Source organism: Triplophysa dalaica, chromosome 4 (assembly GCF_015846415.1).
Source record: "Triplophysa dalaica isolate WHDGS20190420 chromosome 4, ASM1584641v1, whole genome shotgun sequence".
In the NCBI taxonomy this organism is placed as follows: domain Eukaryota; kingdom Metazoa; phylum Chordata; class Actinopteri; order Cypriniformes; family Nemacheilidae; genus Triplophysa; species Triplophysa dalaica.
In genome coordinates, this window is record NC_079545.1 from 17735637 (window position 1) to 17753826 (window position 18190).

The following is an 18190-nucleotide window of genomic DNA, read 5'->3' on the forward strand; positions in this document are numbered from 1 at the left end:
GCACTTCACAGATGTACAGCGTGAGCGTAGCACTACGATTATTTCATTATTCATGAGCTGTGTACAGCTGCTAATGCTTTAGTATGAACACACTGCACAGTGTTGTGGCAGAAACAAAAGATGCGAAACGCTTAAACTAACGTTAATCGTTCAGGTCTAGTTTAGACTTCAACTACGGTGTAAGTACAATAACATCACAATTTTGGTAAAAATACAGTTTGTCAGTTCCGTGTTAGCAGGCTAGTATATGTGACGTTAACGTTGAATACATTTGTCAAATATCTGATTCCCACATTAGTGCAGCTTTTCTACAAGCACGTGTCCTTAATTTTTTATAAAAGCTGTTTTACTAGTTATTGCATATAAGTAATGAAAGTATAAACGTAAAAGGATATTTATGGAATGGTAGAATTGCACTGTCAGATTTTTACTCAAAACCTACTGAGCTCCCTTACTAGGCAGCAAAAATGCCTTCTACGTGGACAGCTCGTATCATTTGACAGAGAAACTATATTAAAGAACCAGAATAGCAACGTCTAAGCCGCTGTGCCTATGTGATGTAATCCATTACATCAACCCATGTTTTTTCCCTGTATTTTGTGCCTGCAGAAGCTGATGAGGATCTGCTCAAGCACTTGAATGAAGATCTTTGTAATGCTGGACTGCATGAGAGCTACAATTCTGTGGCAAAGTATCCAGAGATGAACATGTTTAAAATTATTGATGTACATTTTAAGAAAACTCTCCATCCACAGACAGACGAAGAGAGGGCACCATAGAGGCGTGTTTGACACTAGAATAGTTATATTTATAAGGCACATCTAGAGGCAAAGATGTTTTCCGCTCTAAAGAAGCTGGTTGGCTCTGAGCCAGCTGGTCCGATAAAGGACAAGAACATCCCTGCCGGCCTACAGTCCATGAACCAGAGTCTGCAGAGACGATTCGCCAAAGGAGTTCAGTACAACAGTAAGTCACCAATATTTTTGGAGATCAAGCAACACATTTTATATTATTGTACCGTCTATTGAGGTGAACAGATATGAATTTAAATTGTAATTATGCTAGTGACAGTTAATCACAACTTGTCAAAACATATCTGGCTCACATTGTTATTGGAGCCTCTGGGCGCTGTGTGCTAGAGATAAGGTATACATGCTCTAACATGTTGTGTGTTTTCTGTCTGCACTACAGTGAAAATAGTAATCAGAGGAGACAGAAACACGGGAAAGAGCACCCTGTGGCATCGGCTCCAGGGTATGAAGTTTCAGGAAGAATACATCCCCACTCAGGAGATCCAGGCCACTAGTATCCACTGGAATTACAAAAGTAAGGCTGTTTTTCCCATGGAAAATGCATTTTTTAGGGAAGATAGCATAATGATAGATGTGCACCTGTGCACTTTAGTCTGACAAAGAAAATGATTGTGTAACTTCATGATTTTTTATTTCTGTCTATTCATGCTTCTTACGTTAAAATAGATTTCCATCAAGGTAAATGGATGGTCTACAAGCTGCTACTGAACTGAATCAGATGAAGGAATGGATGAATTGATAATACCTGTAGATCTATAGAATTAAATGGTGTATAAGATTAGAGAGACTAGAGTATGTGTGTTTCTTCCTATCCACATGCATCTATTACTTATTACCTCATAACCACATGATGTAACATGTTCTTTGTAATTAATGATTTGAGTTTGATAGCAGGCTTGGCTGTACATGTATTCAACTGCTTACAAGTCACTTTAATGCTCATTCGAAAGCACACCTTTTTGACTGTTCTTTGTTGTAAAGAAACCATATTACACAGTAGTATTATATATTCTCTCTGATGTGTTCTTCTTATGACATCAAAGATTTGTATTTGTTTACATTTATGTAGTACATTTCAGATATACAGTGCTTTGAAAAATTATTTGCCCCCTTCCTGATTTTTTGCATATTTGTCATGCTTAAATGATCCCGATCAAACAAATTTTAATATTACACAAAGAAAACCAGGGTAAATACTAAATGCAGTTTTAAAGTGATGGTTTATATTTATCAAGGGAAAGAAAATCCAAACTTTTCTGACCCTATTTGAAAAAGTAATTGCCCCCTGAACCTAATAACTAGTTGTGCCAGCAACAACTACAATCAAGTGTTTGAGTTTGCTGTGGAGATATTTTGGTCCACTCTTCTTTGCAAAATTGTTTTAATTCAGCCACATTGGAGGGTCTTCCAGCATGAACAGCCTTTTTAAGGTCATGTCACAGCATTTCAATTGGATTTAATTCTGGACTTTGACAAGATCACTGCAAAACCTTTTTTTTTTTTAATTTGCCATTCAGAGGTGGACTTGCCGGTGAGTTTTGGATCATTGTCCTGCTGCCAACCCAAGTGCGTTTAAGCTTGAGGTCACAAACCGATGGCCGGACATTCTCTTTTAGGATTTTCTGGTAAAGCACAGAATTCATGGTTCCATCAATCAGCCCCAGACCCTCACAGTACCACCACCATGTTTGACTGTTCTTTTTATGAAATGCTGTGTTAGTTTTATGCCAGATGTAATGGGACGCACACCTTCCAAAAAGTTCAACCTATGTCTCATTAGTCCCCAGAATTTTTGCACAAAAGTTTTGGGGATCATCAAGATGTTTTCTAGCAAATGTGGGATGAGCCTTTGTGTTCTTTTTGGTCAGCAGTGGTTTTCGCCTTGAAACTCTCCAATGGATGCCATTTTTGCACAGTCTCTTTCTTATTGTAGAATCATGAAAACTGACCTTAACTGAAGCAAGAGAAGCCTGCGGTTCTTTAGATGTTGTTCTTGGATCTTTTATGACCTCCCGGAGGAAGCATCGTTGTGCTCGTGAAGTAATTTTGGTTGGCCGGCCACTCTTGGAACAGATTACCACTGTTCCATGCTTTCTCTATTTGTGGATAATGGCTCTCACTGTGGTTCGCTGGAGTCCCAAAGCCTTAGAAATGGCTTTTTAACCCTTTCTAGACTGATACATTTTAATTAGTTTGTGTTTCATCTATTCTTGAATTTCTTTAGATTGCGGCAAGATTTATTGCAATTTTAGATCTTTTAGACTACTTCAGTTTGACAGACAGGCTCTACTTAAGTGACTTTGTGATTCAACAGGTCTGGCTAGTGAAATTTAACTCCATCCATCCATCCCTTTTCCCACTTATTCAATTCATCACAGTTAATTCATAATTTACCAAGGGGGGGATTAATTTTTCGCATCGGTTTAGAAATGTTTGGATTGTTTTTTTCACTTAATAAATAAAACCATCATTTAAAAACTGCATTTTCTATTTACTCTGGTTTTCTTTGAGTAATATAAAAATTGTTTTATGATCTGAATCATTTAAGCATGAAAAACATGCGGGAAAAAAAATCTGGATGGGGCAAATGCTTTTCACAGCTTTGGGAAGTGACCTTAGTTTTATCAGAACTGCCCTGATGTGTTTTATTTCCCCTCAGCTACTGACGATGTGGTGAAGGTGGAGGTGTGGGACGTGGTAGATAAAGGTTAGTTTCCACTACTACATTTACGTTGATTTCCTGTACATTTCATGGCATGTGAACATTGTATTTTTGTGATTTTCTGTGTTTCTAATATCTTTAAAACTTAATAAAGGCCAGATACTGCATGTTGCCTTTATATCCTCCATATCATTTAATATCCTCCATACCATTCTAATAGTCGCACATGAAGCCATTTCACCTACCATTCCCCAGTCATATATGTTAATGGTACTTTTCTTACCTGCTATCCAACCAGGCCAAAAAATCCCCATTCCTGAAGGTGTAGGTGAGAAACTGCATATTTGTAGACTATAGGCTTGTGCTTGGTTGAGTGTCTGTTTGTTATATTATCTGAGTGCAAACATTTTCTGTTAATCAGGTGTTTGGTAAACTTCCCTTGTGACTTGCCCAAAGCCTCTACTGATGTAGTGTGGTTCAAAGGCTCTACAGAACTTGAGCTTGTATCTCTTATTTCAGTTCCTGTGTGAAAGAAAAAGCCACAAACTTGCGTGCGCTTGAAACTTTGTTTGATGCTAAAAAACCTAGTAAATGACATTTTGACAACTATTTTGATATTTGATGCTTTGTTTACTTATTACTTTCTGTAATATATTCCTATGATGTGCCATTTTTAGGCAAGGGGAAAAAGAGGGGTGAAACTTTGAAGTTGGAGAATGAACCTCAAGAGGTAAATCAGTTAAAATTGTTAGATCCTTCTGTGACTTCTAGGTAGGGGTCTGCCTTCATTTTTGCAGGAATTTGAGGGTTTACCTTTAAATTTCTCCGTGCCTTTAGCAGACAGAGAGTGAAATGGCTTTGGACGCTGAGTTTCTGGACGTGTATAAGAACTGCAATGGTGTGATCCTGATGTTTGACATCACCAAACAGTGGTAGGTGATCAGAGACAGTTATTCAGTCATGTGACGCATCTGGGTAGTTGACAGACTAATATGCAAATTTGTCCTACGGTGTGACTGCGAAATATTTAAAAAAACACTTAACAATGAAGATAAATCGCTGATGCAATTTTAAGATGATAATTAAAATTAAAATATGATACATATTTTATCATGAATATTAATCATATTAACAATGTACTAAACAGTTGTGCTAAAACAGTACTGTTTACTGTACTAAACAGTAAAATGTTTGCTATGTGACACCGTAGGACATCGACTACCCATTTCTAGTGACTAGTCCCTCAGAAAGAATCATATACCAGCCTAATTTGATCAGTTTTTGTAGATCAAATAATTATTAAACATTATAATAATAAAACGTTGTAGGCTGTGTGTTTTTCTGCACATATTAAAGTTACTTTATATGCTTGCTTTCAGCAGTTATGGGGGAAGAGCACATTTTAATGGTTAAATAACCCTGTTTAATGCTTCTGTAGGACTTACAATTATATTCTGCGGGAGCTGCCTAAGGTGCCCACTCACGTGCCGGTTTGTGTTCTTGGTAATTATCGTGACATGGGAGAACACAGAGTCGTGTTGCCTGATGATATCCGTGACTTCATTGCTGGCCTTAACAGGTTGGATCCTTTCTATGTTTTTATTGTTGTTGTAAAATTCTCTTTATTTTAAATTGCATCACATTAAATTAATTTGCAAGGGTTAATGCTGTTTCAGTTTAGAAACATTGGTCTGCAAATTGTTTGTAATTGTTATCGAGATACATCATCAAGTTTTCTTTTGGATTATTTTTTAGCTGATCTAGCAGATTTAAAATCTATTTAAAATAGGCATGCAGAACAAATTATAAGCTATATCGGTATCGGCCGTTAAATGGTCATTTTAATGTTAACGTATCAGACGTTATTATTGGATAATAAAATGTATTCTGATATATTAAAGCTGTATATCCTCTGGTCAAATTTCTTCAGCTGCATGCTGCTCACAGTTAAAATACAGTACAGCACTGTCTCTCTGTCGTGATCATTCACTTACTGCTTTTGTCAAAACTTTGCTGATGTAGGTACAGTACGTAGATATTTATTCATGTATTTATTATGTATCATTCATTCATCTGCTTCCAGAAGACATCCGACGTTCACCAACAGTAGCTACTTTTAATTCCAGGTTAAAAACACAGTTGTTTAGCTGTGCATTCACAACCTGAGCACTGTGCATGTTTACATCAACTTCACTTCTATTTCTAATTTATTTTGTTCTTATTCTTTTTATATATACACTCACATTTTTTATAAATTTTGTTGCTGTTTTATTGTTTCTTAAAATCTAAAGTATTTGTGATCTTAAATCATTTGCATTTTAAAGATACGTCTTATTTCTTTCTGTCCATCATTTTATGTAAAGCACTTTGAATTGCCCTTGCGTATGAAATGTGCTATATAAATAAACTTCCCTTGCCTAAATTATAGGAACAATAGCATATTGTTTTAATCAGACTGCTGTCTGAATGCTTTCTGTCTTGAGACCTGTCAGAAATGTGGCTATTGAAAATGTTTTATCTATAATTTGTTTATTAAATATACCTGAAAAGATTGAAGGTTGAAGAATCGTTAACTAGTGTTAAGTAGGCTTGGTACATGATTTTCAGGGGTAAAAAGAGAACTAATGGTTACCTTATTTTCCACGGTGAATGTTTTCAAATATAAGTAGTTGTCTACTTTTTGCCTGTTGTTTCAGTCTTAGGGAATTTTATATTAATATTTAGATACTGTATATCGGCCAAAATATCGGTTATCAGTTTATCCCACCTGTCAGATTGAAGCATATAAATCTGGCATAGGGTGCTGCTGTTTATTTAAATTTTTGTTATAATATCTCCAAAATTGTGTAGGCCCCTTGGCTCCTCTTACATCCATTATGCAGAATCTTCCATGAAGAACGGCTTTGGTTTGAAATATTTGCACCGATTTTTCAACATTCCATTCCTACAGCTTCAGGTGAGTGTCAATGCTCTATTCTCTGAATATCACTGATGTTAAACATGTACTACAGTGTGCTTTAAATCAGAAGTTAACCAGGTCCCAGAAGGAATAGAAATACATAACATTTTAACATGCTCTATGGATTTGTTCATAGTTTTTAATCTGTGTCATCTGCCCAACAAAAAGGAGATTAGTGGTTTTACCCAACATCCGCTTGCTTGGCAATTTAGGCCATTTATCATTACTATAGTCATTGCAGTTTTGAAAGAAAGAGTAACGAAGGGCACTCCCGTCTTCAAGTTTTTTATTTTAAATTATGATGTAACCTTTACAGCGAGAGACCCTGTTACGCCAACTGGAGACCAATCAGTTGGACATTGATGCCACGCTAGAAGAGCTAACAGTCCAACAGGAGACGGAAGATCAGAACTATGATATGTAAGGTTTTAAAATATGTCATTCATGTTCAGATATCACTGACATGCTATGCAAATACAATTACAGTCCCTCACAAAAGCCGTATTGTGAATGTATGCATCGTGTAGACTATTATGATCTGTTATAACTTGCAGTTTCCTGGAAATGATTGATTCTCGCGGTAAAGGCTTCAACTCCCCCGGCCCTGCTAATGGACAGAGCCCGTCCTCCGGCTCGCAGTCTCCCATCGTTCCTCAGAGCGGATGCTCCACCAGCAGCTCCAGCCCCTGTAGCCCCCAGCAGCCACCCATTCCTTCCCAGGCCCCGAAGTCTCCGTCACCTTCTCCGTCCCCTCCTCCTCCCATTATTCCTTCAACCCAAGCGCCCGCTTATTCTCCCTCCCCTTCTCCCGCCCACCACGACCCAGCCATATGTGCTCCAGCGCAGGCTTCTGCTCCTCAACCCCAGAAGCGCAGCTTCATTTCCAGGCTCTTTGGCACAGCTTCTACACAGGAGCCTTCGGATGTCACCCAAGGTGAGCTTTTGTGTTGTGTGGTTTGTAATGCTCAGCTCCTTATGTCTGTCAGGTGAAGGTGAGATGTTTGTGTAGTGTTCTTTTTTGCATCGATGAATCTGAATATCGAAATTTTATGTTACATCTTAGTGTATTAAATATAAGCTTTATATTCAAGTTTTAACAGTTTTAGGACTTTCCTCTCAAAATGTTTCAGTGGCTGTTTAAAGATTGACACAATACTGTCAAATTCCTAGAGGGACTTTGAGAGGAATTAACACTCACACACACACACACTTTTCGAGAGTTTTCCTCCAGCTAGAGGCATACGGATGTGAAAAAAATGGATCGGATTAGGGCTCAGGGAGATCATAAGGATGCATTGTGGTTCGGTAGAAAATCACAAGACTACATTCCAGAGGTATAGAGAGGATTGGTTCACTTCTAAACCCCACTTAAATGTCAAGTGTGTCAGTTTTTTGAGGATCTATTCACAGAAATCCAAAAAAATATACATAACTATGTGGTCAGAGGTACTTAAAGACCTTGTAAACACTTATGGTTTTCTTTCCCTTAGAATGAGGTATTTCTACCTACATACACTGCGGGTCCCCTTATATGGAATTCGCCATGTTGTTCTACAATAGCCCTAAATGGAGGAACTGGACTACAGTGCGCGTTTTGTAAATAGGTTATCTCCTTCGGCAAAGAAGCAACAACATGACGATGTCTTTGTTCTTTGTCAGCCGTCGTAGTGCTTCGAAAGGTTGCCATTCGTAACCTCACCACTAGATGCCGCAATAGTCCTTAAATGGGACGAGAATATTGACAGCTGACAATAAAGTAAATATGCATATTAAATACTGGAGTAAAAATATTGCTGGTAAAGGCTGATCAATGGGTTCTTTGTAAATGACATTTCATATTGTCATGCCACATATCATGTGATCTCACTTTTTTAAAATATTTTTATAGAGGCAGAAGCCGCTCCTCCTCTAGTTCAGAGCGTGGATGATTTTGTGCCAGATGAGGGACTAGACAAAAGCTTCCTGGACGACAGTCTGACTTCTAACACGAGACACGCCATGAACAATCAGCCCTCTACAACAGGCATTGGAGACAGTGACAGGCAAGATCATTTGGATTCTCATTGTTAACTTTAATTCTCTATGTGGTTGTTTTTGAAACATCTGTACCTGATCAGTTGAATTTGTTATTTACTCTTTGTACAATGTTTATTTCAGTGATGGTGAAGGAAGAGAGGGTAACCCTATGGTCGCTGGGTTCCAGGATGATTTGGACCCAGATGATGTAGAACTGGAGCCCACAGAATCTGTTACCAATACAGGCCATTATATCACTCTCTCCAGTGATGAGGAGGGTCCAAAACCTACCGTAGAACAGGATGAAGATTTGGATCTTGAACCTCACAAACACTTGTAAGATTGGCAGGAAATCCTGCTCTTTGTGAATGCTAGATTTAATATAATTAACAAATGAGGCACTTAGTTCTTCTAACAGTTACTTGAATCACAGTCTGGTTGTCATGGCAATAATAATATTGATCGGTCATTTAGGGACGCGTTGGATTTATCATCACTGGAAGATAAACCGCAATCTGTAAACCCCTTGATCCAGGCCCAGGACAACAGTCAGAATGTAGAGACTTCTATGCTTAACCCTATTCCAGTACACACTACTCAACCACACCAAACTTCATCAGAATCAGGAGAAACTGCAGAGCCACGAGCACAGCACCTTAAAGAGAAGGAGATGTCAGCTCAGGCCGAGTCCTCCGACACAGACCAAGATGCACCATTGGCCAAACAGATGCTTTCTTTCATCATGGATGACCCTGATTTCGAGAGCGAGGAAGAAGTTGTGCAGAAAGTGACTAAGGTGACATTATACTTGATTTTTAAGACATGGGACTAGATCTATAGTTTAAATAACCAATTGTCTTATTTGCTGAAGGTCTCCTTTCCAGTTAGAGATGATCTACCCAATCTGTCTGATGATGACATCACCACGGCTAAAATCCCAGAGCCCCTGAAACCCACCGTGTTGTCCTTCAAAAGCAAGAATGATGAAGACCTCTTTGGCCTCGGTATAGAGGAGAGGTCAATCAAAAGTAGAGACAGCAGCGAGGAGCAAGATGGCAAGTTACTTGAATGAAAAAAATGGAAATTATAAGGAAACCATGAGAATGTGGTGTGTTATGCTGCGTTCCCACCAGACACGAATGAAGCGTTAAGCGCAAGGGATTTACATGTTAAGTCAATGCAAAGACGCGATAGACATCTTATGAGGCAACGTGAATGACACAGCGCGAATTGAGCTGTTCGGGCAAATCGCGGCAATTGAAAATTTTGAACTTTGGTGAAAATTCACCGCGCATTAACATTTACATTTAGTCATTTGGCAGACGCTTTTATCCAAAGCGACTTACAGTGCTCTTATTACAGAGACAATCCCCCCCCCTTTAACCAATCAGGAACTTGCTATAGTAGTGATGTGATTATGATGTTGCGAGCGAAGCAGAAATCAGAAACAACGATGGAGGACAAAATCATCGTCGCTGTATGTGGATACCCAGAGCTGTCCGATACATCTTCTTACTTTTATCGAAACAGAAATAAAAAGGATCTTGCTTGGAAGAAAGTGAGTGAGGAGGTTAGACAATCAAGTAAGTTTCGCAATGACAGAAGCCCCTCCCATGACGCAAATTCTCGTCTGTTGCGAGGCGAATTTCACGTGTAAATGAAGCGAGTAAACTCAAAAAACGTTCAAGCGTCCAACTACGCGCAATTAGGGCGATTTTCCGCGTCTGGTGTGAATGCTCTATTATAACGCTGATGGACTTTATGTTCTGATTCGATGAACCAGTTCACTATCACTGTAGCACACGGCTTCTCTTGGTTTACCGCTTTAATATTCCAATGTGTTAAGCTTATTTTAGTGTGTGAATAAAGTAAATATTCTGTTTTTCTTGTCACAGAAAAAGAAAGCAAGCATTCTAAAGAAAAGAAGAAAAAGAAAAAGAAGAGTAAAGAGGTTACTGAATTATAGTAGAATCATTCATAAAAGCAATCATGGTGTCCTATTTTCTGACTTGGTTTATATTTTATTGTAGGAGGATGATAAGAGCAGCAAGAAGAAACACAAACACAAGAAAAAAGAGAAAGATGAGGCAGGAGGGACTGGAGATGAAAAAGAGAAGAAAAAAAGAAAATCACGAACCAAGAAAACGGACGATCTTGAAGCTTTTCTGACTGTTGAAGAAGGCACCACACAAAGAGAGGAGGGAGATTATGAGGAACTGTAATGTTCAACAGTACACACTTCTCTGGTGATGAAATATTTAGGCATTGGCACCACAAGCTTGTACTAAAACACAAAATAAAGCATTTGGTGTTTTCAACAAAGCTTGTTTTGTCAGCCCAGCATATAACTGTGATCTAAATGACAGTTGGATTCATTTACTGTCAGATTTCAAAATGTTGCACTCTGGTTTTCCAGTTTCCAAAAACACTCCAACCTACGTACCTGGAGTGGGTTGGTGAGGGGTAGTCCGTACTCTTTGGGCTCAATCTGCAATAAGTGGAAAAGCCATGCAAAACTGCTTCATGTTGCATGCTATATAGCCTTTATATTTTTCAGATGGGAATGAAATGTTACTTCACCGTAAGCGTACATTTTCTTTAAGTTTGCATGCTTGTTTTTTGTGTTTTCAATTTTTGGTTATATTTGAAACGCATTTCCAAAGTAAACCACTACCACTCCAAAACAATAGTAGATTTAATGCTTTATTAGTATGTATAAATGTTCTGAGAGATTGCCTATTTGTAGCTTTGCTGTGTAGTGTTTAAAAAAAGATGCTGTATGGTAGGATTAATGGTTTGCCCCAAATATAATTGAGGAATGTAACGTTCAGGCTTGCAATTCTGGTGAATAAATGTTTGAAATCTAGGTACTACGTCAAAACAGGAGTAGATAAGACAAGAAATAAATTGGGCTTAAAATCAGGAAATGTCTTTGCTCAAAATGCAACGCTGGACCAATAATCTATTCTTGGATAAATTGATGAAAAATACATGCTGTTTGGTTTTGCAAAGTTTTTCATACCTTTACTTATTTTTGTAGAATTAGAATTTTTGCACTCTATCTGTTTTTCTCCTATTATTGGATGGTGATGCTGAATTACAAAAAGAGTTATTAGTTAAGATTTAACACTGCCATTTTTTAAATAATTTAATAAATTGTCAATTAAATTATGTTTTGTTGAAATTACTTTGTTTAAAACCCTAAATTCAGTGGCTGTTTTTTTATATTTTTGGTTGTATTCCTGTGCTACTACTGAAAGACAGCTTCTGCAAAGTCTTTGATGCTGCCGATGTTCGAAATAAAAAAATAAAATGGTTATTATGTGCTTTTATAAATCCATGATGAGTTTTTTTACTGCATGAAGTCCATATACTGTAGTATACTTTTATTTAAACACAAAGTTTATTTACAACTGATGCATATTTCTTGACCGTCAAAAGCTTAAACAATGAAGAATTACATTTTTGTTACTTAAATGAAGTTTAACTTTCTTAAAGATTTTAAAAAGCTTCAAAGCACAAGTTTTTTTTTAATCAAAAACGTTAACAAAAAAATAAAGAACTGCATATAACATATTCAAGAATAGTACACATAAATTCACACCTATGGCGGATGTCGGACCATGTTTTCTTCATGTCTTCGGCCAATGTCTTAGCCTCTTTATTCCTTCACCCGCATCCTAATGTCTTCGTATGTGTTCTGCAAAAAGTATGATTTTAGTAAAAAAATACTTTTTTCAGCCTCCCCATTTGTAGACAAGAAAAATTATATCTTGTGAGCGAATTGATTAAAATCTTACTTCTTCATTTCCATATTTCTCTAAATTAGGGAAAGAAATGGTATATGATTAGCAAATAGAACATTAAATTAAATATTAATACTTCCAAAAAATAAATGTATCAATAATTTATAAATAACAATAAAAAATATTTTGAATACTATGTCATGCTTAACAAAGAGCATGTGTGAGTACTCACTGTTTATATAAATGTTAATTGAGATGAACATCAAAGCAAGCAAAATAAATATAATCCAGCGGAGTATGGACCAGATAAAATCCATTGGATCTGCAAGATATATCAGTAAACATTAGCTTTGATAAAATGTTTTATAAAAAACAAGATAATTGTAGCAAGTGTGATGAAATGTTATAAAATGTTGTAATACTGGTATACTTTAAAGGAAAAATATTGTATTGAAGCAGTCTGTCTAAAAAAGTTTTAAAGAATTAAACAATGTATATATATTATATATAAAAAAATGATATTATATTTAATATTTTGTATTTTATATTTATATTACACTTGGTAAAAATAAATAAACTGTTTAATTTAAAATACTGAACTGAAGAAAGAAAAAGGAAGTCTTTCAGCTTACCGTAAAAGTGCTTCTGGTTCAGTTTAATAATGGATTTCTTGTCTTTATCCATCAACCCGCACCAGTAGACTCCCTCTCCATGAGTCAATGTTAACATGGACACAACAAACGACTTTTCGTCTTCATTAACTAGTATTTTATTATCTTCTAAAGTTTTGACACCTGGCTTAAATGAAAATCCTGTACAGCAGTTTTCGTTCTGGTCATCTCTCCTGCACCATATTCTGTCAGACACATTGTTCTTATGCTCAAAGTTACAGCGAAGACTCTGAACATATTCAGATGTACTGTGTCCTGTGAAGAAAAAATATTTTGGAGTGAAGGCTTATTGCAATATTCCTCATGATATGGTTGTTTGGATGTTGTGAATATTTGCCAGGGATAAAATCTAAACAAATTTCCTCCATAGAAAATTGTTAATTTGCAAAAATAGCCATAAGAAATGACCTGAAAATGGTTAAGACAATTATTTGGATTTGTTATAATGTATCCATTGACCTTACCTGTTATCATCATTAGTAAAATGGTTGTTAATAGGATCATCATAGTAGCAGGCAGGCAGACTGTATTTTAAGTGTGTAAGGGTTTTTACAGCTCTTATGAAGGCTTAAAGAGGAAACACATACAGGAAATAACTAGCCACAACCATAAATAGCAGGAACTTCGCCCTTGATTTTTTTGCATTCTTCATAAGTTTTCGGAGTGTAACAGGTTTTCACTTCACTTTTTAACAGATAAGTAGTTTTCTTTCTATTTAACAGATTTATTATTCATTTTTACTAGTGTGGTATTTAAAATGTATAAATATTTAAACACCTGAGATGTATTGCAGAGTATCAATAACATATTTTATTACTCAACAGCTTTCACTGAACTTTCACAGATATATTTTATCTGTGTTTTTTAGTTGGTTTAATGTCAGATTATGTTATTCTTTTTATTCACAAAACGTGGATTCTAAAATCCATTTTATACTGTAGAGCCGCCCACTGATAGGGGCTATTCAACCTTTATTTTGAAAGTTAGCGTCATTTTGTTCCATATCAGTGATTGGATGAGCGGGTTGTCTAACAGGAAGTCGGGTTAGTAGACAGTGAGGGAGTATTGTCACGTGCAAACCTTAAAAATGGTGAGTTTTAGTTTACGCTGTTTAATTTTAACAATATACTTCACTTAATAAGACGTCTTTTATATTTTTCGCTTAAATGTAATAATACGGTATTTGTCGTCCCGTGATATTAAGAGTATTATTGTTTAGTAAGCCATGCAGTGCTACCTTTGTGGGCTGTTGTGTGTGGTCAAAGTGGATATTCTACAAAAGCATTAATTTCTTTCATTCATTCCCAAAGCTATTGGTTTGTTTGTCTTTTGTACGACTGTTAGATGTTTGTTAAGGAGGTTGTGTTCTTTTTTTGTGATCTAGCTGCGGCGAGAGGTGAGACTGAGGAAAGAATACCTGTATAGAAAAGCTCAGGAGGACAGATTGCGAACCATCGAAGAGAAGAAACAAAAGGTCAAATCTGCTTTAGATGGTGAGACTTAAGCAATATATCCGTCTCCGTCATCTGTTCATACTCGTCTTTTATTAACATGTAAACTGTTTGCTATCATTTGGACCTGTCACTCTACTATGTCGTTCTTATATTTACAGAAAATCGTCTTATACCCACTGAGGTTCGGAAAGAGGCTTTAGAATTACAGAAACTATTGGAGTTTGATGATGAGGGTGGGGAAGGTGAGTTGATCTCCATTTTTATGTGCTTGTATCAGAACGCTGCCTACCATTTATATTTGCTTTTCTGTATTCTTCATATTGTTTAGGTGTCAGCTCTCATATGGATGATGAGTACAAATGGGCCGGAGTGGAGGACCCTAAAATCATGGTCACAACATCCAGAGACCCGAGCTCGAGACTCAAGATGTTTTCCAAAGTCTGTTACACCACTTGCATTTAGCTTATCCTCAATTGTCTTTATTACCATGAGTTGTGTAAATAATTGTAGACGGTAAATAATTCTTCCAGATGGATGTTTAGTTTTTGAGTTCATGTTACCATATTGAGAAAGGGGGAAACAGTCTTCATGCATAGTGTTTAGAATTGGCGTGGTGGTGGTTGTATCATTTTTGGTCTTTTTTTTCATGCAGGAAATGAAGCTTATGTTCCCAGGGGCCCAGCGAATGAATAGAGGAAACCATGAGGTTAAAACATTAGTGCATGCTTGCAAAGCCAATAACGTCACTGACCTTGTCATCATCCACGAAACAAGAGGCCAGCCAGGTATAACCATGTTTTATTATTTGTGTGCAAGCAGCGTACAAGTACCCAGTTGGTGTCTTGTATTGCTGTTGCTTTGTCAATTGTTCTATTGAACTATTCAGTTTAACACTGTCATGCTTTGTTAATGGTAAAACCTTGAAATATGGGTACGTCTGGAATTCTCCGGGTCTTTTTCATGTGTGTTTTTTGTACTTTACTTTTTTTAGATGGTTTGGTGGTATCTCATCTTCCTTTTGGACCAACAGCCTACTTCACCATGTATAATGTGGTGATGAGACATGATGTCCCAGACATTGGCACCATGTCTGAGGCCTACCCTCACCTGATATTTCACAACTTCTCATCACGTCTTGGCAGAAGGGTGAGAGTCTTAAAGGAAATAAAAATAATAAAAAAAAATATATTCTGGCTACTGATAGTTTAAAGGAAAAATTGATCTCAAACTCAAAATTGTGTTATTTTTTACTCACCCACATGTCCAGGCTTCTTCAGAACACAAATAAAGATATTTTAGGTGACATCCAAGAGATTTCCAGGCCTCCTCACTGACAGCGTGATTATAGTTGTTGTCAAGGTCCAGAAAAGTACTTAAGACATCGTTATATTGCTCCATTCGCTTATATTGGCTCAACTGATTTTTTTTAAGCGATGAAATTACGACGAAAAACAACCCAAAATGAAGAATTTAATCGATATATTCTACTCCGTCTTGTCAGTCTATGGTGCGTGGTCAAGGGAGCACTTTGACACATGGGAATATCGCAGATTTCACCTAAAAATCAATATTTGTGTTCTAAAGATGCCGGGAGGTCTAAAAACATGTTGAACATCATGTGGGCGAGTAAAAAATTACACAGTTTTGAGTTTGAGATTAACTTTACCTTTAAGCAAGCATCATCAGGAGTAGCACTTATAAACAATATAAAGTAACATGATTCTTAAAAAAAAAAAGTCTTTCATGTCTTTGTTTTTCTTACACAGTGTCTAACCTGTGTGTACAAAATATAACATTATAATGGGTTCTAACTACTAATGCATTTTATTGTCTTTTGTCGCATCGCACTGGTGTAGACACTGTGTTAAAGTTATTTGTATTTTTTACTAGACTACTCTTAATATACCAGTATCTAAAAATATAATGAGTAGACTAGGCATTTTAATATAATTTATTAGTGCTTTTCACTTTAAAAATATGATTAATAGCAGCTTGGTTTCTGCCTGATATGAATTCATATGTTATGTTTTTAATGTTTTCTGCGTAGGCATCTAACATCCTGAAGTATTTGTTTCCTGTACCCAAAGAGGATAGCAAACGTGTCATAACGTTCGCAAATAAAGATGACTTTATCTCTTTCAGGTGAGTGGTTACATTAACCGCTGTTGTAAGTGTTTTAAGCAAGATATGTGGTAAATTTTATTTTTGACTGAAATGACTGTATATTGCAGACACCACACCTACAAGAAAACAGACCACAAGAACATTGAGTTGACAGAAGTTGGTCCCAGATTTGAAATGAAATGTAAGCAACTCAGTTTTTTGATTTTAGATACAGTTGAGCTCATAATTATTCATACTCTTGGTAAATATGATGAGAGACTGTTGTAAAAATAAATCTGCATCATTAAGCTTTAAGATCTTTTATTAAAAAAATACAATAATCTGACCTTAATTAGAGAATACACATTTTTAATGGGGAGGGAAATCTCATATGAAATAAATGTTTTTCTCAAATACACATTGCTCATAATTAATCATACCCTTTGATTCAGTAATAATTGCCACCATCTTTTTGCCTAGATGACAGATTCCGAGTATTCACCTATAATGCCTAATGAGTTCAGAGTTTATCCAAAAACTGCTTTTTAGCAGCAAAACACTCATGTTGGATTTGGTGCAGACATGGATAAAAAGTAAAATTGTGTAAAATTTTATATAACCTGCTTGGCTTTAATGTTTTGTGCCTAATTATCTGCTGAAGATCCTAGATATCTTGTTCAGATAGATGGCGTCATGGATTCCAGCAAATACCCACAGTTAAAAAATCTAAACCCGACTGCCCCTACTAGGAGTCACATAATAGGCCAAGTTTGGATCTTCCAAAAGGACAATGATCTAAAAACAAAAACAATGGGTCACTGCGCACAAGACCAAGCTTCTGTCATGGTCATCCCAGTTCCTTGACCTAAACCCTATAGAAAAGGAATGGGGAGAACTGAAAAGAAGCACTTACGTGGAAATGGGAACCTTAAGGGTCTGGAGTGATTCTGGATGAAGGATTTGTCTCTGATCTCTTGTCAAGTGTTCTCTAAACTCATTAGGCATTATAAATGAAGACTCCCGAGTTGTTATTTTAGCAAAAAGAAGTTTGGGAAAAGTACTGAATTAAATGGCATAATTAATTATGAGCTATGTGTTTTAGTGAAAAACGTTTATTTCATAATGAGATTCCCTTCCCTATTTAAAATTATTATTTTCTAATGAAAGGTTAGATTTTTGTGATAAAGATCCAAAACCTTAATGATAGATTTATTTGTACAGTTTTATTTGATCATATTTACCTAGGTTATGAAAAATTTTGAGCGCAACTGTATATTGATGTTAATGCAAGTAACACTAGTTTTGTGATGCTCTTTGTCCACTTTCATAATTGATGTTATAATTTTAATGTTTTTTTTAGTGTACATGATCAAGCTGGGCACACTGGAGAATGAGAATACCGCAGAAATTGAATGGCGTCGTCATTTTTACACACGCACTTCCAAGAAGAGGAAATTCTTGAGTGTAGATTAACCAGATGTGTATTGGTCACTCAGCATGGACATTATAAGTTAAAATCCACCTACAATGCAGATATTTTGGATTTTTTACATTTGAACATTTGGAAGAAATATGGGGCATTTTGCTCTCTGCAAACTGTGTTTGGTTTTGTTTTTTGACAAATCTCCAACAACCTTTGTACAGAGGTCACTAAACATTAAACAAACTTTACTCTTTACTTTGTGTTTTTCATTATTGTACTTCAATATTTCTTGTTGTGGATTATTCACAATATGTGTTGTTTAAATTTCATGGTTTCAAACCAAT

General features: G+C 36.3%; 3 protein-coding genes across 7 annotated transcripts; 2 read left to right on the plus strand and 1 right to left on the minus strand.

Moving 5' to 3' along the window:
- The first annotated feature begins 26 nt into the window (after positions 1–26).
- Positions 27–11766, plus strand: rabl6b (RAB, member RAS oncogene family-like 6b). 5 transcript variants are annotated; one of them, XM_056746371.1, is made up of 17 exons: positions 27–179; positions 610–966; positions 1192–1326; positions 3472–3519; positions 3773–3802; positions 4152–4204; positions 4312–4406; positions 4913–5053; positions 6325–6430; positions 6750–6853; positions 6988–7367; positions 8322–8475; positions 8591–8785; positions 8924–9245; positions 9321–9504; positions 10345–10400; positions 10480–11766. In XM_056746371.1, exons 2-17 carry the CDS (start codon positions 834–836, stop codon positions 10669–10671), a joined length of 2328 nt encoding a protein of 775 aa, XP_056602349.1. In that variant the 5' UTR covers positions 27–179; positions 610–833; the 3' UTR covers positions 10672–11766. The 5 variants fall into 5 exon arrangements, with proteins under 5 accessions (XP_056602349.1, XP_056602350.1, XP_056602353.1 ...); XM_056746372.1 differs by having other exon boundaries at positions 4315–4406; XM_056746375.1 differs by having other exon boundaries at positions 10345–10392; positions 10480–10624.
- A 54-nt stretch (positions 11767–11820) lies between these two features.
- Positions 11821–13456, minus strand: si:ch211-102c2.4 (uncharacterized protein LOC568178 homolog). The gene is made up of 5 exons (XM_056746777.1): positions 13331–13456; positions 12828–13121; positions 12428–12517; positions 12250–12269; positions 11821–12149 (listed from the first exon to the last, which is right to left on the minus strand). The coding sequence occupies exons 1-5, from the start codon at positions 13371–13373 to the stop codon at positions 12111–12113; spliced, it is 486 nt and encodes a 161-aa protein (XP_056602755.1). The 5' UTR covers positions 13374–13456; the 3' UTR covers positions 11821–12110.
- Positions 13457–13631: 175 nt separating this feature from the next.
- Positions 13632–18101, plus strand: imp4 (IMP U3 small nucleolar ribonucleoprotein 4). The gene is made up of 9 exons (XM_056746156.1): positions 13632–13956; positions 14251–14359; positions 14479–14562; positions 14649–14758; positions 14973–15105; positions 15312–15466; positions 16368–16462; positions 16552–16625; positions 17784–18101. The coding sequence occupies exons 1-9, from the start codon at positions 13954–13956 to the stop codon at positions 17894–17896; spliced, it is 876 nt and encodes a 291-aa protein (XP_056602134.1). The 5' UTR covers positions 13632–13953; the 3' UTR covers positions 17897–18101.
- Positions 18102–18190: the final 89 nt, after the last annotated feature.

What these genes read in the sequence shown, in the direction of transcription:
- rabl6b (XM_056746371.1), top strand. Translation starts at nt 834, where the DNA reads ATGTTTTCCGCTCTAAAGAAGCTGGTTGGCTCTGAGCCAGCTGGTCCG. An exon ending in TGGAGAATGAACCTCAAGAG is followed by an intron (nt 4,205 to 4,311) that starts GTAAATCAGTTA and finishes CCGTGCCTTTAG; the next exon opens with CAGACAGAGAGTGAAATGGC. An exon ending in GAAGATCAGAACTATGATAT is followed by an intron (nt 6,854 to 6,987) that starts GTAAGGTTTTAA and finishes TATAACTTGCAG; the next exon opens with TTTCCTGGAAATGATTGATT.
- si:ch211-102c2.4 (XM_056746777.1), bottom strand. Translation starts at nt 13,373, where the DNA reads ATGATGATCCTATTAACAACCATTTTACTAATGATGATAACAG. An exon ending in AATTAACATTTATATAAACA is followed by an intron (nt 12,270 to 12,427) that starts GTGAGTACTCAC and finishes TCCCTAATTTAG; the next exon opens with AGAAATATGGAAATGAAGAA. An exon ending in AGAAATATGGAAATGAAGAA is followed by an intron (nt 12,150 to 12,249) that starts GTAAGATTTTAA and finishes TACTTTTTGCAG; the next exon opens with AACACATACGAAGACATTAG.
- imp4 (XM_056746156.1), top strand. An exon ending in GACTCAAGATGTTTTCCAAA is followed by an intron (nt 14,759 to 14,972) that starts GTCTGTTACACC and finishes TTTTTCATGCAG; the next exon opens with GAAATGAAGCTTATGTTCCC. An exon ending in GATGACTTTATCTCTTTCAG is followed by an intron (nt 16,463 to 16,551) that starts GTGAGTGGTTAC and finishes TGTATATTGCAG; the next exon opens with ACACCACACCTACAAGAAAA.